We start from the raw sequence: 18,844 nt of genomic DNA on the forward strand, positions 1-18,844 counted from the left end.
ACACCGTGCAGGTTCAGAACTTTATGACAGAGGACTGTAGATTCATCTTGAGGTTGAATTGTAGAAAACCATTTTCCTATCCTCTGACGTCCACTTTTTTTTTTTAGTTTTGTTTTGGTTTTGTTGGAATGTTGATCAAAATGGGATACTTCTGTCCTACCCATATTAGAAATTTGAATTTCTGAATTTAACCTAATTTATTTTCTCCAAGAATAAAAATGTCATCGAGTAAATCAAATACCATGCCAAACATTAAGTATTTGAACTCAATAATTCCATCTGGATTTCTAGACCCCCTCACCAGAATGTAAAATATGCTCAACCTACCTTGAATCTATTGACATTGTCCATGGCTGCAATGTGTTCTATTAAATCTTTAGAGGATTTAGCAAAATAGTGAACTCTTCAGATTACATTTATTTTAAGAACAGCAGCAAATAACTCTATCAAATAAAATTTACTGAAAATAACATTACAAGCTGTAGTAGATGTGGAAGAGTGTTTTAGTAATTTTGAGCAACTGCAAAACAATGTTAAAATATGTAGACTTTAATCAGTGTCTTAGAGTTGTATTAGATTAAATCTGATAGATTATAGCTCATCTCTCATGTGCATATGTAGTTTAAAATATAATTATTTGGATAAGGCTTTTAAAAAATAAATTTCAACCTAATAATTCCTTGCAAATTGTGACAATTACAGAATCACAGAATGGTTGGGGTCAGAAGGGACCCCTGGAGATCATCTAGTCCAACCCACCTGCTGTAGCAGGTTCACCTAGAGTAGATTGCACAGGAATGTGTCCAGGTAGGTTTTGAATGTCCCCAGAGAAGGAGACTCCACAGCCTCTCTGAGCAGCCTCTTCCAGTGCTCTGTGACCCTCAAAGTAAAGAACTTTCTTTTCATGTTTAAACAGAACCTCCTATGCTTCAGTTTGTGCCCATTAACTGCTTCAAAGAATCGTTAAGTGTATGGCCACTTAACTCATAGAACACATTTTTGGCTCCATGATTGGATAGATTACTTTCTTTAAGTAAAGAGGTAATTGTTATTAGTGATTTCGTATCTCCCAACAACCTTGGAGCTGTCTGAATGTGCTCCTGGGCAATTGGTTGTAACTGGCCCTGCTTGACTAAGAGGACTTGGACCAGATGACCTCCAGAGGTCCCTTCCAACCTCAACCATTCTGTGATCCTGTGACTGACTAAGAGAAACAAAGACACATGAATACTGGCAACCAAAGAAATGTTCTTATTCTAATGATTGATCACAAATCCTTTTTCAAACTGTTTTATGTCACAGCCTGTACCAATGGCAATATAAAACCCTTTTTTTTTGTTTTCCCTCCTGGGGTCTTCAAAAAAATTTACTCAGTTTAACATTAAAGAGATATTAAATCTATCAGTCCTGAAAATTCATTCTGGAATCTGCAAGTTGAAATGGCTTTTTTTTTTTGGCTAATGTGTTTTTACCAGCAGAACTATGGAAATATCTCTTAGTGAACAATAAATCAGTAAAGGATGAGGTTGAACAAAATAACAGTGAATTTTGTTCAAATTCAGTGATTAGTTTCAGCAGGGTGAAAAAAGATTGAAAAGTCAAGTTATTTTTTTCAACTTTTTAAAACTAAACTCTTAAAATTTTATTCAAACCAGTATTTTTCTCTGAAATGGGTCCTTCATGTTTTTAAAATTAAAAGCTAATTAACTGTAAATGAAGGACTTTTACATTTAATTTGATGTTGGATTAAGACTTCCAGCTAAGAAAATCTGTATCTGACTTGAAGTTTTAAATTCAGATGGCCCAAAGTGGTCTTTTTACAGTTTAGCTATAAAAGCATACTTTAAGAATCCTATAACTTACAGAGACTTAAATGACCAAAAAAAAAAAAAGCAAGCATATAAATGTTTCTTAGCATAATTATATGTTAACTGATTCTCGATAGGGTTGAGTAGTCTGCCAGTTAGGACTTCAGACTGTAGGCATTTTGAAACCTAGAAATACCACAGTGATTACCTGCTATCCACCAAAAAATTTAAGCACTGTTTAATAATACATATTTTAGTTTTCTGTCAATGCTGTGAAGCTTTTTAATTTCCATTTTCTATGTCTCCATATGTTTTCACATTAAAATTGCAGATTTCTCTGATTTCTATGCTGTTAAAATCCAGGTTTTGATCTTTTACTCTATATTCTATGGCTTTATAGAATTCTGCTCAAGACCAAGAAATATCTTAGCAAGTAAGTAAGTACAGACAGGAAACAGACACTGTTGCAGCTCTGAAATAAGCCTAATTCATTTTATATTAGTCCCTCTACACACGATATTCATTACTTTCTGGCATAACACAAGGCTTCCTTTTTCAAGGCTGTTGTCACATGAGGCTTGAAACAGTAGAAGCTGAACAGAGGGATGTTACTGTTACTTTGAAGGGAGAGGAATCCATTTTATGGATTATACTTTATTCTAAACTCGCAATTTTATACATTTGAGAGAGTTTTCCTCAATGGAATAGGGAGAATGTTGTACTAAAACTATTGCTGTACAGGAGTATCCCAAATTATGTTACTTTTAATGATGAATATTAACTTCATAATTTAAAATTAGCCCCTGCTTTCTATTTTGCCATTTATTTATTTAGTTATTTAGTACTGGTTCAGTATGCAAGTCATAATGTTTCTTGTAGCTCACTATAAACTATACTACAGACTCGGACTGTTGTGCACAGTGATCAGCAGGTAGCAGGCTAGAATGCTTGCAAAACTATTTCTTTAATATTTCTATTGTACAACTTATATAATGAAATTACCCTAAACATTACTTTTCCACATTGCAAGAACATTTACAAGGTAGAAAACAGACTGGGTTATATTTTTCTTTATTAATTCTAAAAATCCCTCTCTTAAACACATATAAGGGAATTCATAGCTTGAAATTAAATGTATTAAAGGAATATTCTTATTTTTAAACTGAAATTTGAAAAACTAAAATCTTAGTTAGATTTTCCTACTTGGGTAGATGTATGTGCTATTGCAGATTAAAATGTCTTCCTTTCTGATTTTATGAGTGACTGATTTTGTAGAATCATTGAATAACTTTTTTTCTTAAGTTATCTTAAAGGAAACTTCTTGAAGAAGTTAGATACATTAGAATTATAAGTGCCTTTTCGTGTTCATTAGACCTAGCAGACATCTTTCTGTAAAGCAGCAAGACTGACTCAACTGAGGCACCAGCTGAACAGTGACCTGAAGGTGAAGTGGAATTTGAGAGAGACTGGAGATATAGTTCAAGCTTACAAGAGCTGATGTAGAACAACCTAAGTATCTGCAGAAAGAATCAGAAAAGACAGGGATATTAAACAAAAAAAAAGCAAAGCAAAACAGAGCCAAACAAAACCACAAAGAAATGGCAGCAAAACATGTTATGTTTTCAAGATGGCAAAGACCTAAGAATTAGGGCTGGAGTAAGAAAATAATAAGTTATACACTGCTCTTCCAAGTAGCTAGTTTTGCTGAAATTCATCCAGGAGCACTTAAGATTTATGGCTATGGCAGATCTCCATTATGGGCACCAATAATGGTATCCAGTAGTTTTGAGAAGTTGGGGAGAATGGGTACATAAGGCTGAAAAATGTTAGGTATGCCATCTTTCACTAAAAAGGGAAAAAGAGGAAGATGCAGATATTTACAAACTAGTTGCCTAGCTTCCATTATCAACAAATAATTACAGAAGTATACAGTCGTAATGACAGAATATGTTTATCAATAACAATTCAGAGTTCAGAATAAGTCAGGAGGAATGACCAGAGACCTGGAGAGCATGGTCTGTGCAGAAAGGTTGAAAACTTTGGGTGGTCAGTCAGGGGTAGGGAGGTATAGGAGCCTTCAAATGTGTAAAAGGCTGCTGCAAAGAAGCAAGGAATAAACTGCTCTTTGTTTCCAGTGGAAATAAGACAGAAGTAATGAACTTACATGACAGGTAAGAAGATTTAGAACAAACATTAGGAAAAAAATATTTACTGGAAATCCTGGAACATATTGCCTGGAAATGCTGTGGATTCTCCATCATTACAAACAGTGCAAACCAAAACCAGTCAGAAAGGGTTTAAATAAAGTTGATCTTATTTTGGATTAGGGCAGTGGATCAGATGGCCTCATCAGATTCCTTTTGACTGATAGTTAACTGTTTGAATTAACTGTTCAGTAAAGACTTTTGGAAAGATTTTTTTCATAGGTACTAACCCCATTTTATTCTTCAACAGTGCATAGAACTTAATGAAAATAAAAGTGAAAGACATACTTGTCTTTTACCACTAAGCTTAGTATTTCTATCACTTTAAATGTAGTCGGGGAAAAAAATCATAAAACACTGGTGTTTGTTGTGCATCTGTTGTACATTTACTCCACAATGGCACTTTTGATATGGTCCTGGAGAAGTCCATAGACTAAGACTATAGACACCCTAAAGTGTATTCATTAAGTGTTATATTTGAGTGGTTTGAGCTCAGAAGCTTTAGCATAGTTCTTTTGGATATAAAGATTTCCTGTAGATATTTAATATGAGACACATGAGACTGTTAAATTTTTGTGGTCTATTCAGCAATAGATTCTTAGAACCCCTGGGGTTTTAAGATTTCAGTAAGATTTCAGTACTCAAATGGTTCCATCTAAATAGCACCATGAGATGTTATAAAGTCATGTGGATTCAGGTAGGATTCGTAGGTTATTTCAAAAGCCTGATGGAAAATCTGGTCCAAAGATTGCCACTCAAACAGCATGCATTATTGTTACCATGGTATGGATGTCTTATGTTTGCAGATATCACTAACAAACTTACTTAAGTGATGTAGATATTTCAGTGACTGTACGGTGATGTTAAAGGATGCTATTATGTGTGAAAAATCTGTTCTAGGAACTGGTAGCCTTTTTAAGATTAAGCTCTTCAGTACAGGTACTGGTTGCTACAGTGTATTTGTACTGTGCAGCAATCATAAAATCCTCATTGCAACAGACATCTGGAGAACATCTAGCCCATCTCCCACTTGAAGCAGGACTATCGCACCACTGCTCTGCTTAGCCAAGTTTTTTAAATCTTGATGGATTGAGACTCCAGAGTCTCTGTTCCAGGGCTTCTCCACCTTCCTCGTAAAAAAGCATTTCCTTTCATCTGCAGTCAGTCTCCAAAATTGCAACTCTAGGACATTTCCCCTTGTTTTACCATGCAGTACTACTGAGAAAAGTTCAATTCCACTACCTTTTAACTCCTCTTCAAATAGTTGCACGTTGCTATTGGATTTTTCCTTAGCTTCCTGTTCACGGGAGTAAACAAGTCCAGTTCCCTCAACCTCTCCTTGTGTGTTTGTGTCATAGGCCCCTGGAAAATTTGAAAGCCATCTGCATGACCCTCTCCAGTTTCTGAGTATCCCCTTAAATTGAGGGGCCTCAAAGCTGCACATTGTGTTCCAGGTATATATGGTTTCAGTCAACAAGTACAATTTTGCTTATTGTTTCAATACAGGTAATAATTAAAAGCATTGGTCTAAAATCAACACTGACTTTCTGAACAAAGCTGTTCTGTTATATGCACCAAATATGAATCCAAACCGAACCAAATCAAAACACAAACAGCAAAAACCCACAAACCAACAAAAAATACCCCAACAACAACAGCAAAACCCAAACCAAACAAACCACAAACACCAAAGAAGAAAACTTAAAAGGAGTGAAAAAGTATTCTGAAAGTGTTTAATAAAAAAGTTCTTTATTTGGCTTGCCTGAAATTTTGAAAAGATATTACATATGGCCCCACTTAATCTACATCAGCTTCAGCTGGCAACTAAAATAAAAAATTTGCATGAGAGCTAATTTCAAATTCAAAGAGGTAGATTGATGTCTTAAAGTAATTAGCAGCTATAGCCTTGTTGTTGGAGTCTATAAGAAACTTGGTTAAGCAAAGCATTCGTATGAAGAAATTACACACCATGAGTTGACACGGCTCTGTCCTTTGAAAGATCCTTCTTCCCTTTTCTTTAGAGTGTGTCCACAGAAAAATTGTTTGCTATAGCTCCAAGAAGGGCCAAGTAGAATGTGCTGCCAGTTGTGTTTGTGGAGCGCAGGATGGGTTTGGCTAAAATGAGTCCCCATTGCTCTACCCCTCTCCTTTCCTCTGAGTGCTTTACAGGCCATAGTGTCTGCGCAGTCCTGGCACATCAGCCCCTCCCTGCACATTGGAAGTCTCAGACCCAAAAGCTCCCACCAGCTCAAGTCCTTACCCCTCCTCTAACATTTTTAGCCTGTGGTCTCTCATTCTCTGGCAATTCCCAGTATGCTCTGCTATCTACACAAATGCTAACCATTGTCTCCAGCTTTCTTCAGCTAGCAATGAGGCTCTTAAGTTCCCTTTATTCTGGCTAATTCTAATTAAAATAGATTAAAAGACATGAGTGGTGGCCCTTGCCTATCTGAAAGAAAACCTTGTATAAACATCATCAAGGGGGAGAACACTACAAATGTTTATAGAAGGCATTCTAAATACATAAATTAGGGCATACCGGTTTCATGTGTGTTATATCAAACTGTGACCACCAAGGAAAAAAGGCATAGACGTAATTTTACTAAGCGTAATATAAAATTTCATAAATGCTTAAGTGTCTTGTAGTTATTGCCATCACAAGCAGTAATTCAGAACTGCAGGTTTCAGCAAAATAATCTGGTACTTGGGATAACATAGATTTGGAACCATTGGGTGGCTTGATATTTGCACCTTTCTGCACATTTTTGAGTTACGTATTTTATAGATCAGACAGTGTTTACAACTACATAGAATATCACTGTACACAGTTAGAAAATGGTGAACATAATTGTTCACAAAAGATCATAAAGCAGAACATCATCTTAACAAAAAAAAGTTTGTGTATGTTTGGTGGGAAAAAGAGTGGGAAGCAAGCAAATAATGGAAAAAAAGGAGAGGAGAGTTTGATGTGCTTGCTAAAAGCAGGCTTTGAGGAAGAAAGCTCTGTATTTCAGTGAACAGTGTTCTCTAAATGAGGAAAAAATACAGCCTTTAAGAATGCTTGTTATTATCTGCCTGTACATTCTGGGTAGTAGATCATGGAATGATATTTGCTTAATATGCCCAGAGAAGGTTCTGAAAAGTAAGTCATGTAACAGACAGAACCCAGGGCTGTGACCTCAGAGCATAGTTAACTCTGCCAGACCTGTTGAAAACTTTTCCATATGGTTGCACTGACAACTTTACCATAAACCAGAATTCTTTGATCTTTGTTAATTTATGCAATCAAGTGGATAAAGAATGCTGCACTTTGGTAAATATTTTAAAAGACATATAGTTAATACTCAGAATTGGGCTTAAAGGCAAACTAATAACCTGGCTGATATTACTAGGTACTGTCATGAGAGACTGGGTTCAGAGGCAAGTTTTAGGACTCATCACATTTTTTCTGAACTTTCCTCATTCTCATTGGCCTGCGACCAATGTCAAGAGAGCAGTCCTTGAAAATCCTTCTCATTGACAGGGATTGATGGCCAGTCATGGATGGTTCTGTGCTGGAAAGGTGTATGGCTTGTAAAGCCATTTAAAAAATACACTATTTTTTCCTTTAGCAATTTCTTCAGTGGCTTAAGTCTATCAAGCAATAACTAAACTAAGGAATTGGGTATATGAAAATATCTCGTGGTGGAACATTCTTTCTTACTTCCGTATTCCTGTTAATTTGCTGCAGGAGAGGTTTGACATCGTCACCTGTGACTTGTTCTGTTTTGCAAAGCAGACAGCTTGGACTTAGAGATACTGTCAAGTATTATTAGCAAGAATCAGGCTGGTCTTTACTGTTAAATTTTAATGGTTTTCCAAAGATAGGAATGTAAGAAATATTTTTACTTTTATGTCTTCTACATATGAAGATCTATTTTTTGTATCTTTGGAGGCAAGAAACTGTGGAAACACTATGTCAATGTATGCACTACAGTAAATGCCACCAGAAGGCTCTTGCTGTTCCCAATTCCAGTTCTGTTTTTTGTCAGAAAACACCCATGAGTGATATTAATAAGTTAGCTGGTCATGCTTCCTGGGGTGATTGCATTCCCCTAACTATGATTCTGCCACACATGGTTTTGACAAAACATTCAGCTGTGTATCTTTGGAGTAAACAGGAGGCATTAGGGCCTCTTCACTGTCATAATTGTAACATAGAAACAAATGTCTTTCATTTGTTTCAGAGGACCATCCAAAACAGATATTGTAATAGACAATGAGGAAATGCAGCATCAGAAATGGCTGAATTTGCACTCAGACTGGAAGAATAAAAATGCCTCCACTTTACATGCGCTTCTAGTGAGTGGGTAAGTAACAGGTAAATGAGATTTATTTCACTGCTGTGGGTAGTCACTTGTCAATAGAGGATGACAAACTCCCTTTGGTAAGCTCTTTTTCTTCCAAGATATCTGTGTATAAATCCTCATTGATTTAAATTCTTTTTTTTTTCTTCATCTAGAAGAAGAGCCATTACAGGATGATGCCTGATACTAAAAAAATTTCTTTTTAACTCTTTTCCTTTTTTACTGTCTCTTTCTACTAGCCTAAAAGTATCTAAATGCTTTTCTCCAGAGTAATACAAGAATAAACACCTTGGGTTGTGACCAGATGCAGAGACAGGTCCACAATCATATTCTGTTCAGTTGGTGAAGTGCAAAGCAGAGATTTCAAAGTACTTTGCTGTGTTTCAAAGTGGTCTGTTAGGAAATGTGTGTGAAAGGATGGATTTGGAGCCCGTGAGTTATAAGATCTAGCAGCAAAAAACCTAGTTTCACCCGAAGTGCAAGTTAAAGGAGAGAAAATATCAGTAATGAGCATTATAGATAAGGCTATTACAGAGATGAAAGTAATATGTAGGAACAGATATTCCAGTCTCGCCAAATCCAGAAGATGGGTAACAAGAAGTGAGAAACTTCAGGCCTTGCATGAAGAGTGAGGCTTGTTTTGTTTTGGCTGCATCAGGCATCCTATGCAGATGGCTCTCACTGCCTGCGCACGTGCTGCAGATCGGCTGCACCCCACATTGTCCTCCCAGTCATCCCACTGGAGGACCTGCAGGCCTGCCCCACCTCCCGCACTGGCTTGCTTTCTAGTGTAAACCAAATTGCACAGGGGGACAATGTGCATTTAGTCTCTTCCCAAAATGAGGCCAAGGCAAGCCCAGGAGCTCGGGAACTGCTCCCAAGCCCTGCACTCTAGGTGTATTCATCTCATCAACTTTACCATGTAGAACACCTGTGTTGTGGAGTATATTGTATCTTTAAAGGAGCTGTGAGGCTCTTGGACTACTGGGAACTTGGGCACGAACTAGCAAATACACCACGAGTCTCATAAAGTTTGGATAAGAGGGAATGTCACAGCGCAGACTATGCACACATGAAAGCTTAGTTTTTTCCTTTAGAGCTGGCTGTTTGATAAGTCAAAGAAACAAGTGTGGAACATGAATGTGTCTGGTCTCAGTTATGTTGTGTATATATTTTTTATGGACCACAAATGTGCCTCAAAATTGTACACAGAATTTTCTTTCCTGAAACTGGTCACCTGTCTCGAGAAACAGAACTTCATGGTCTGTGTTTCCAGGATCAGAACATAGGCTGATTTGCATAGTACGTGACTGGGACAAATGCAATGTAAGGAACAGAGGTCTGGTCAAATCACAGATCCAGTGCTTGTTGGCACTCTGTTATTGTACCCACATCAGTATCTAGGGCTTGAAATCACATGTAGCCTCTTTTTAGGTCGTTGCAGTTTTAAAGATACTGCCTATGTACTGACATTACAGCCTTCAAAGAGTTACCTGGTGAAGAGTTAGTCTGTGTATCCAGTCTAATATAGCTCTGCATCTGCCTCAGAAAAGCTCGTATATGGTAGGAATAAAAAAGCAGTGGAAGTAAAAAGGCAGCCAGCTAGATGAGCAATGGTGCTCTCTGTTTAGACAAGGATCTTTCTTTGACAAAGAATCACTTTTCTCTCATCTGAAAATTTTCAACAGAAAAGATAATTTTTTGTTGTTTTAATACTTTCTTTTGCAAGCTTCCTGGATATTTTCAAATCACCCAAACTTTTAGGGCATGAAATATCATCTGTTATCAAAGGTATTTCAAAGAAGACTCTATCCTTCAGCTATAAGGAAGGGAGAATGGCGACCTCTGTGCTTTCAGGTGCCATAAATTAAGACTTCAGTGTCCTGGATCAGTGCCCAGAGAGCGAGGTAGTCTGCAAAATATGCAGCACCTGCTCGTGAAATGCATTGTAAAGCTGAACTAATATTTTGAATTATCTCCAGGCAGATGCTGCATGATCTGCCATAAGAAGCTCCTTGTGTTTCTTTTTACAGTTTGGGGGAATTTTTAACAGCTGGTTCACAACAATGAGTACAATACCTGTGCTGATTTGCAAATTACGTCAATTAACTGAGATTTCCACCATGTTCTTGTTTCAATATTTAGACAGCTGTGTCGAAGCAGAAGCAAAGTGGCTCTCTTTTGCACTAAAGAAGGTAAGAAAGAAATGTATATAAAACAAAAATGTTTTTCAAGATGTGTTAAATTACTTTAACAATTGGAGATGTTTAGGGCAGATTTTTTCTGAAATTTCAATAGACTTCTGTGATATCCAGTTTTGCATTGTGGGTTCTCCCCCCACTTTCTTTCTTCATCAGCTTTTCTTACTTTTTGCCTACGAGGCTGTTTATTGTAGTAGTTCAGTCCTGCTCCCACAAAATGAATTTTGCCAGCAGTCAGGTTTCAAAAATTGATTTGGTAAAACTCCCTGCTGAAAATGTCCTTTACCACCAGAGTGGTTAGCAGGCCATCTGCCTGCGAGCTGAAGCTGTGATCTGTTTAGTTGTAAAGCTCAAGTGGACAAAAGAATCTGAAGTAGAAAGCTACAGAGCAAGTCTGTAGGCAGAGCAGATTGTGCAAGTTTAAGTGGTTTGAAAAATGCAGAATGTCTTCCATGAATTAAATTCTTCTTCAGTTCTACAGACAAGGGGAGCTTTGCTCAAGGACACTTAAATTATTAATTAGTTTGACACAGGGAATCACAAAGCATGACCTAAAACTGCGAAACAAAAATTTAAAAAAACCAAAACCAAACCAAAACCAAAATCAAAACATTTCCTACTCTTATCAGAAAGAAGAGCTCATAGGAGCCTCTCAAACGTGTTTGCTTCTAACATACGTTGCATTAAGTACACTTAAAACCCCTTGCCATCTGAAGTGAACTCAGTAAAAATTACAAGTTATAAGTAACCATTGTTCTAGTTTATTTTTTATCATTAAATTCCCACAGATATATGTAATGGCAGCATATCCTCCCTTGGGAGGCTAATTGCAGAAACTGGTGGTGTTCTTTTGTTCTCTAAATCAGACTGAATATAAATACAAATAATAAGTCTGCCATCTTACAAATCCAGGATATAAAGTGAAATAAAAGTGAAGGGCCAACTATTTCAGAAAAGTAACTGTCTTGTAGATGGGAATCTGGTATAATTTCCAGTGGAAGTGGCTTATAAAGTAGAATGGGCAGAGTACTGGAATGTCTTAAAATATTCTCCTTTAGTGATTTCCACAGGCAAAGCAAGCTTAGTGCCATGTAGCTGAGCAAACAGTGTGGTGTTCACCCCACACCTGGCTTAAGAAAAGCCTTATTATTGATGAGCAGATTTTCCAGACGCGGTTCTTATGGGTATAGCCCAAACACATTATTAGCTGACAGAAAGACAGGGACATAAACCCAGAAAACCATCTCAGGGGCAGCCTGGTAGCTCCTTAGAGAAGGGAAGTCAGGATCCCAAACTTAGCTTGGTTTATATTTCAGGCTGAGCCAGTGAAAGTTAACATCAGGACACCAAATCTTTTGATAGACAGAAGGATGAAAATGGCTCAATGTGTTTGATATTATCCTGTGGTTGTTGATGACTTCATTTACTGTAGTGTTCAGTGTAATTTATGACTGATAATATCCTTCTTGCCCAGTTTTCTTGCTGAAGGTCTTGTACACGCTGCCTCTGTGGTAACAATTAACTCCCTTCTGCATCTGCTCCTCTCCAGACTGCGGCCGTCGCCCAGCTGCTCGCATGAACAAGAGGATCCTCGGTGGTAGGACCAGTCGCCCAGGCCGATGGCCGTGGCAGTGCTCCCTGCAGAGTGAGCCAAGTGGACACATTTGTGGCTGTGTTTTGATCGCAAAGAGATGGGTCTTGACAGTAGCACACTGCTTTGAAGGGTGAGAGGGCTCAGACAGTTTTACTGTTCGTATAAACTTGCACGTGTGAATCACCAAGTCCTTGCTCCTCTACCAAACTCACTGGGGGTATGCGATGATCTCTGCAGAATGGCAGATCACAGAGCTCTGGTTTTATGAGACTAAAAAAGAGAGTAAATAGTATAAAAAACCATCAGCTTAGGTTTTCACATGCTTTGTTATTTGTTCCTGGCACCTCTACTGATGAAAGCTTAATGAAGATGCCCAAGCTTTCATTGGGAAACAGGAAAAGGAAGAAGACCAAAACACTAATCCTGTAGCTTTCATTGCCAGCTTTTTGATACTAACCAACATTTCTTCTTAATGAACCACAGATTTTGGAGGGAAGTTTATTACCTCATTTCATTTGGCTTGTACTGAAGGTTTTTAATTGGGTTTCTAAAGATAATTGAAATGTGTGTTTTCTGCTATATTAATAGTTAGCAAATAATACTTTTCTGCTATGATCTTGTCATTAGTGCTTAATCCTGCTTTAAATTGGTACTCGCACATTGGAAATTATTTTAGACTACACTGAACACCTTTCTGTTCAAGTCAGCAGAAATTCTGCGGTAAGCAAGTGTCACTTGACTGATATTTCTCCATATATTTTTTTCCTGGGTCTCAATGGAACTTGTGGTGGGGCAAAGTGTGGATTTTCTGTCCAAGCCAGAAGATGTCAGGCAGATGATAGTGTGAGGGTATTGTTGAAAAAGCTAGAGGAAATTACATTGGTGAGACCTCAGTTCTGACTATCGCATCATATCAAGCCCTAAGGATGTTCAAGAACTGATTCCATTCAGAGAGAAGAAAAGTCATAAACAGAAACTTAAAAGAGTAACCTAAGTAACCTTCCTTCTAAACTAACAGTGCTAAACCTGAATAATGCAAACAAGAATATTGTATAACTCAGATTTTGGGTCCTACAGTAGGATTTTCTCATATTTCCCCAGCTATTTTTAAATAAAGCTAAGCAGTAGCTGGAATATTTCTTTACCTTTGGAAGAATTTCTTCTGGTGATCTAAAATAAAGGGTGGGATTTAGAGGTAGATCCTTCAGCAATATTGGATTGCTACTGAATTTCATAGGTAAGAGAATTCTCTCCTTAGATAAGATAAACAAGAATAGACAAAGATAAACAAAGAAGCTGTCAATTTTGTAATGTGAAAATTCTCAAATTTTTTGTGAAATGCAGAAAGACTGCCACTACATTTTGGAGCTCTTAATTTACCCCTCCTTTAGGGCTACACAATATCTGTGTGAGCTCAGAATATTAAGTGCAAACAGCCTCTTTCACATTTGTGTTCTAAATGTCTTAACATACTAAAATATTATGCTTTAATAATTCATTGAGGAGTTACAATAATTTTTTTTTCTTCTGCTTCTCCAAATAGATTTGAGGGTGTGTTCCCAGTGCAGTGGCCTGAAATCTTTACATTTTTCATTTCTATAGCTTGATAAAGCAACAGCAAGATCATTCCTCATGCCACAAAGCTTTCTTGATATAAAGTATTTAAAAATTTACCAATCTGACTAGATAAGTCAACAATTAAAACAGATTTTTAAAGTCCTCTATTGCTTTAGACAAAATGCTCCATTTTGTGAAGTATTTTATGAAGTTCATGTGAAGTTTTGGATATAAAACATGAGGAGCACGTAAAAATAATGCAGCAGAAACTATTAATGCAAATAGTCATGAATACTTGTCGAGAGCATAAATAAGAAGAGCTATGTTAAAACATTGCGTCCTTTGCTAATTTTATTAGTACAGTCCCCAGAGTTTTATCAAGATTATTCTGAAATTCATTGCACCAAAGCATCCAAGACATTGACATTCTTTTCTTGACTGTAGGACAATACATTCTGGCTTTGACTGCTCATTGCTCTGAGCAATGCTTTTTTACAATGTTCATAAACACAATACCATATGAGTATTCTTATCGTGTAACCTTGTACCTCTATGGGAAAACTCACCAACTGATCATGGTGGTAATATTTACAATCTTAAATATAAGAATTTTCATGCAATTCTTAAGATAAAACAACCCTTTATTTAGTAACCAACTCTTTGCAAATTATAGAAATTACAATCCTGTTGAGTATTGTGAAAAAGCTGAAATTTTGCATGTTTGTTTTACATTACTTTGATTAAGCTTCGATCTTGTCAAAGGTGCCTAGTTGCATGGAACTCTCATCAGTTGTGAATAATGCTGACTTTTTTGTGGGTTTTTAGGATCACAGGCTTAATTAGGAAGCTGTGACTTATTCTGTGAGCAGTTATGGTCAAGACATTACACCCTCAAAGCCTTTCAGGAATTCTGTGTTTTTCTTATGCATCACAACAGACAGTAGTTCAGTCTTCCTACTTGGATCATATGTATCAATTTTGTGATCTTGTATATTTACTGAGTCTTAAACAATTGTAAAAGTCAAAGCAACTTTTGATGTTAGGTATAGAAAGTATGCTTGGGCATAGACTGAGTGCCCAATAAATAAGGGACTTTTCCCATGGCAGTCATAAAATATTTCATTTTCATAACAGACTCGCTTCTTGGAAACTCCTCTGGGATTTCAGCGAGACTTGCTGCTGTCAGCACCATACTGCTGAAAAATATTGCCACCCCAGAGAAATTTGTACATGCCCACCAGTGAGCAAAGGAGGGTGTTCAAGCCTTGGGCAGGATCCAAGGGATGATTTTGAGAGCCTTTTGCTTTTAATACAGCAAATAATAGGTGGTTACATACCTTCTGAAGGTGTGAGCTGTAATTCATTTGGTAACAGGCAGGAAGGAAATGGAAAGCATTGTCTTTTGTTGCTCAGATCTTCGCTCTAAGTAATGATGCCCAAGTATTTGCAGCATCTGTATGTGCAATGCTTTGCAAAGTGCTATGTGCAAAATGTCAGGGAGAAAAAATTCTCTGGCATTTTAGCTCAAAAGAATGGTAGTGATTGAAATTTCTGATTTTGATTTTATTTAATTTTTTTCCAAAGGAGAGAAAATGCAGCTGTTTGGAAAGTAGTGTTTGGGATTAGCAATCTTGATCAACCGTCAGGCTTCATGCAGACCCGACTAGTGAAGACCATTATCCTCCATCCACGCTACAACAGAGCGGTTGTAGACTATGATATCAGCATTGTGGAACTAGATGAGGATATCAACGAGACAAGCTATGTAAGACCTGTCTGCTTGCCCAGCAAGGACCAGCTGGTTCGGCCAGATACCTACTGCTACATCACCGGCTGGGGACACATGGGCAACAAAAGTAAGATGAATATTTCTGGGACTCTTGGAGAAATATGTTAACCTTCTACTGAGTTAATCAAATATGTGAGCCCATTACAAAGCTTTATCCATGTATACTATTACTGGACCTTATTAAATCCTAGAGAACTGTAACTACTGAGGAAGGCGTCTAGCTGCGACTAGAACCTAGCTTTTTCAAATTAGCAGCCTGAATTTATGCTCCTTAATCCTTATTTAGACAAGTAGCTTGATTTTCAAAAATGTTGAGGATCTAGAAACTCCTGTCAAAGAAGTCACCTGAAAATAGTTATAATTTTACTGGTTTAGGTTGTATTCAGAACTATATTGAGAAGGTATCAGATCATCAGTGCAGGGTGGGCAACATTCTTAGTTCAGTGAAAGCGGAGGGCACCGAACGCACAGGCATACAGGCCGAATGAACATTTTCTTGAATCAATGCCGTGTGTCTCACTTTGGACATGTGATAGAATGTATTTCATCCAGGCACGACCATGTGTTGTTTTTGTCTCTGAACAGAACCTCAGTGTGTTTCCTTGTTCTATGGCCACTGCAACCCTTGGGTCCCATGACAAGAACAGTTGTGTTCTGTAAATCTTTGTTTAGACAGAACTATTCTGCATGCACCATATACAAATTCTCTGGACCCAAACCCTGTTAAGGCTGTAGCCATTGTATTTCTCCCTTCACTATTATGGTAATTACTAGGGAGGCTGTTGTTCTGTACGCTGGAGAAGGGAATTTCCTTTCAGTACTGTTTCAGGTGGGACTTCACCTCTAGTGGCCACGTCAGACATGTGGCAAAAATTAAATTGCACATGTGAGGGACTGGCTGTTTACTAGCAGCTCTACTCATCTAAAAATATCTTCTATGTAACAGCAGGAAACAAAGCCCCACAGAATGCTTTTGCACCACTGCTAAGTGGAAAATGGTTTTATGTTTTGAAGCATTAAAACCCATCATGGCTACACAACACTTCATGCCTTAGCTTGAACAATTTGCCTTAGAATTTGAGCTCAGTCAGCTGTTTAGACTAGGAAGAAGTCCTTTATTGTCTCCTGAACACACCAAAATAATTCAATAACCCTTGAATTCTCATTCCCTGGTACACTCTCTAAGTCCAGTTTACCCAAATGTAACTCAAATTAGCTGTGATTATACCAAGTTTTACCGTGACAGACACCAAGAAACAGGCAGGCCCGCCACAGAATGAGTCAAACTTCTCCTCCACCTCCTTCTATTTACTGTTTACCAGCCAGTGTTGCCCCCATCTTGCAAATCCCGTACCATGTCACATACCTGTGCCCTCCCTGTGCAGCCTGTCAGTGCAAATCCACAATAAACACCAGTCCCTATGTATTGGGTCCTTCTCCAGAATGCAGCACCTATGGTCTTGGCTCAGGAAGAGGGCAGTCACCAATCCTGTGATGCAGCAGTGAAAAAAACCCACCTGTTTCCACCTTGACTTTGTGCTAAAGGGGCATTCTTCTCTTCTTGCATTTTATATATATAATTATACATATATATCTACCTATCTTAGGTAATATTTGTAACCTATCCTACTGGAAATATTTGTTATATCGCAAAGAGCCATCATAGCTAAGTATTTGTCTCTGTGTGTGTGTGTGTGTGTCTAGTTTAATGCCTAATTCTGGTTCTGTTTTGTTTTTTCAGTGCCTTTCAAGCTTCAAGAAGGAGAGGTTCGCATCATTTCCTTAGAGCAATGCCAGTCCTACTTTGACATGAAACCCATCACCAGCAGGATGCTGTGTGCTGGCTACGAGTCCGGCACTGTGGACTCTTGCATGGTGGGTGTCTCTCTAAGGAGGAGCACACAGCCAGACTTGCTTTAGAAATCAAAGTGCTATGACATTTATTAGGTATCGTATACTACATCTACCAGAGGAATGACAAGTTATTTACATATTTTAACCCAACTGTTATTAGTATTGGTGTAATCAACTTCAGTTTATAATAATGAAATACGGCTTGAAGACTCCAAGGTTAATCTGTATTTGTTAACTCTTAGACTGATTATTCGATTTATACGAGCCTTTTGCAGGTAATTTTTTTGTACAAATATAACAGGGAATAAATACTGGTAATGCTCTGTGCTGCTACATATTTAAGCAGAGCAGCCAGTTTTTAGAGCTGAGCTACTTAATTAAAGGAAGATCCCTGTAGGAACCAAGACATAGCTTTAACCATAGGGCCACCAGCCATGTGCAGCCCGTATACTGGTTTTTTTCTTTCTTGTTGCAGGGCGACAGTGGAGGACCGCTTGTGTGTGAGCAACCTGCAGGGCGCTGGACTTTGTTTGGTTTAACATCTTGGGGCTCTGTCTGCTTTTCCAAGGTTTTGGGACCTGGAGTTTACAGTAATGTGTCACATTTTATTGAGTGGATTGAAAGACAAATATACATCCACAACTTTCTGCTCAACTAACTCCAGATGGTATGAATTGTGCTGACAGACAAAAGAAAAAAGGAATCAGCACTTCAGCACTGAAGATTTTGCAGTACAGAAACTCTATGAAAAGGCATTTCAAGCTCTACATGTTTTTGTTGTGGAGCTATGGAATATGAAGCCTCTGCTGGTGAATATACTTTGGGGCAGAATTAATTAATAATCCTTTGGACTTTTATTTTAACTGTGTTATGGTGCTAGTCCAAACACAGCAAAAGGCTTAAAAAAAATCAGCCACTTTCTGCCTTTTCAAACTAAGCAGTAGCACAGACTAGAAAAATTTTGTTAGATAAACCTCTTTTAATACCGTTCCATTAGTAGCATATGCTTTTTCCCTCTTCTGTTGTCATGAGGAATGAACTCGGTGCATTCAGATGGCACTGGCAAGATGTCTATTCACAAGGGCAACACCAGGCAGGGCCACCCCACGTGCTGGAGGGTGTGCAAGGGATCAACTGGTTTGTATGTCCACGTGGCACATCCAAGTAAACGTGCCGGTCTCCAAAGGTGCGCAGCTGTGTGCTCCTGCTGTCCCTATGCTAACACAGCCTGACCCTCAGGGCAGCTGGCTGGTGTGGCTATAGCTGTGTGCCATCCACAGCTCCTGCTCCCAGAGCCAGCCGGGGGAGCTCGGCGCATGACGAGGGGACACATGGGCCAACAGACCCATAACTACCACTTGAGGCAGCTAAGACCAAAGCTTAGCTGTTTAGACTCTTTGGACAGTTTCTGCTACTTAATTTTCTGAACCTTTCAATATCTTAATGTGTCTGGATGACACCCACATCCTGACACCACCAAACTGACTAGCA

At 38.1% G+C, this 18,844-nt stretch overlaps 1 protein-coding gene across 1 annotated transcript in view; it reads left to right on the forward strand.

The window, feature by feature from the left end:
- CORIN (corin, serine peptidase) overlaps window positions 1–18,011 on the forward strand; it is a gene marked incomplete at both ends in the record, with an annotated part of 135,988 nt that extends 117,977 nt beyond the window's left edge. Inside the window, 6 exons of the mRNA XM_080343669.1 lie at window positions 8,239–8,361; window positions 10,504–10,553; window positions 12,109–12,283; window positions 15,295–15,566; window positions 17,241–17,374; window positions 17,829–18,011. Coding sequence (XP_080199795.1) covers window positions 8,239–8,361; window positions 10,504–10,553; window positions 12,109–12,283; window positions 15,295–15,566; window positions 17,241–17,374; window positions 17,829–18,011 — 937 coding nt within the window. The remainder of the gene's footprint in view (window positions 1–8,238; window positions 8,362–10,503; window positions 10,554–12,108; window positions 12,284–15,294; window positions 15,567–17,240; window positions 17,375–17,828) is intronic.
- Window positions 18,012–18,844: the final 833 nt, after the last annotated feature.

This window comes from Nesoenas mayeri (genome assembly GCF_963082525.1).
Source record: "Nesoenas mayeri genome assembly, chromosome: 4".
In the NCBI taxonomy this organism is placed as follows: Eukaryota; Metazoa; Chordata; class Aves; order Columbiformes; family Columbidae; genus Nesoenas; species Nesoenas mayeri.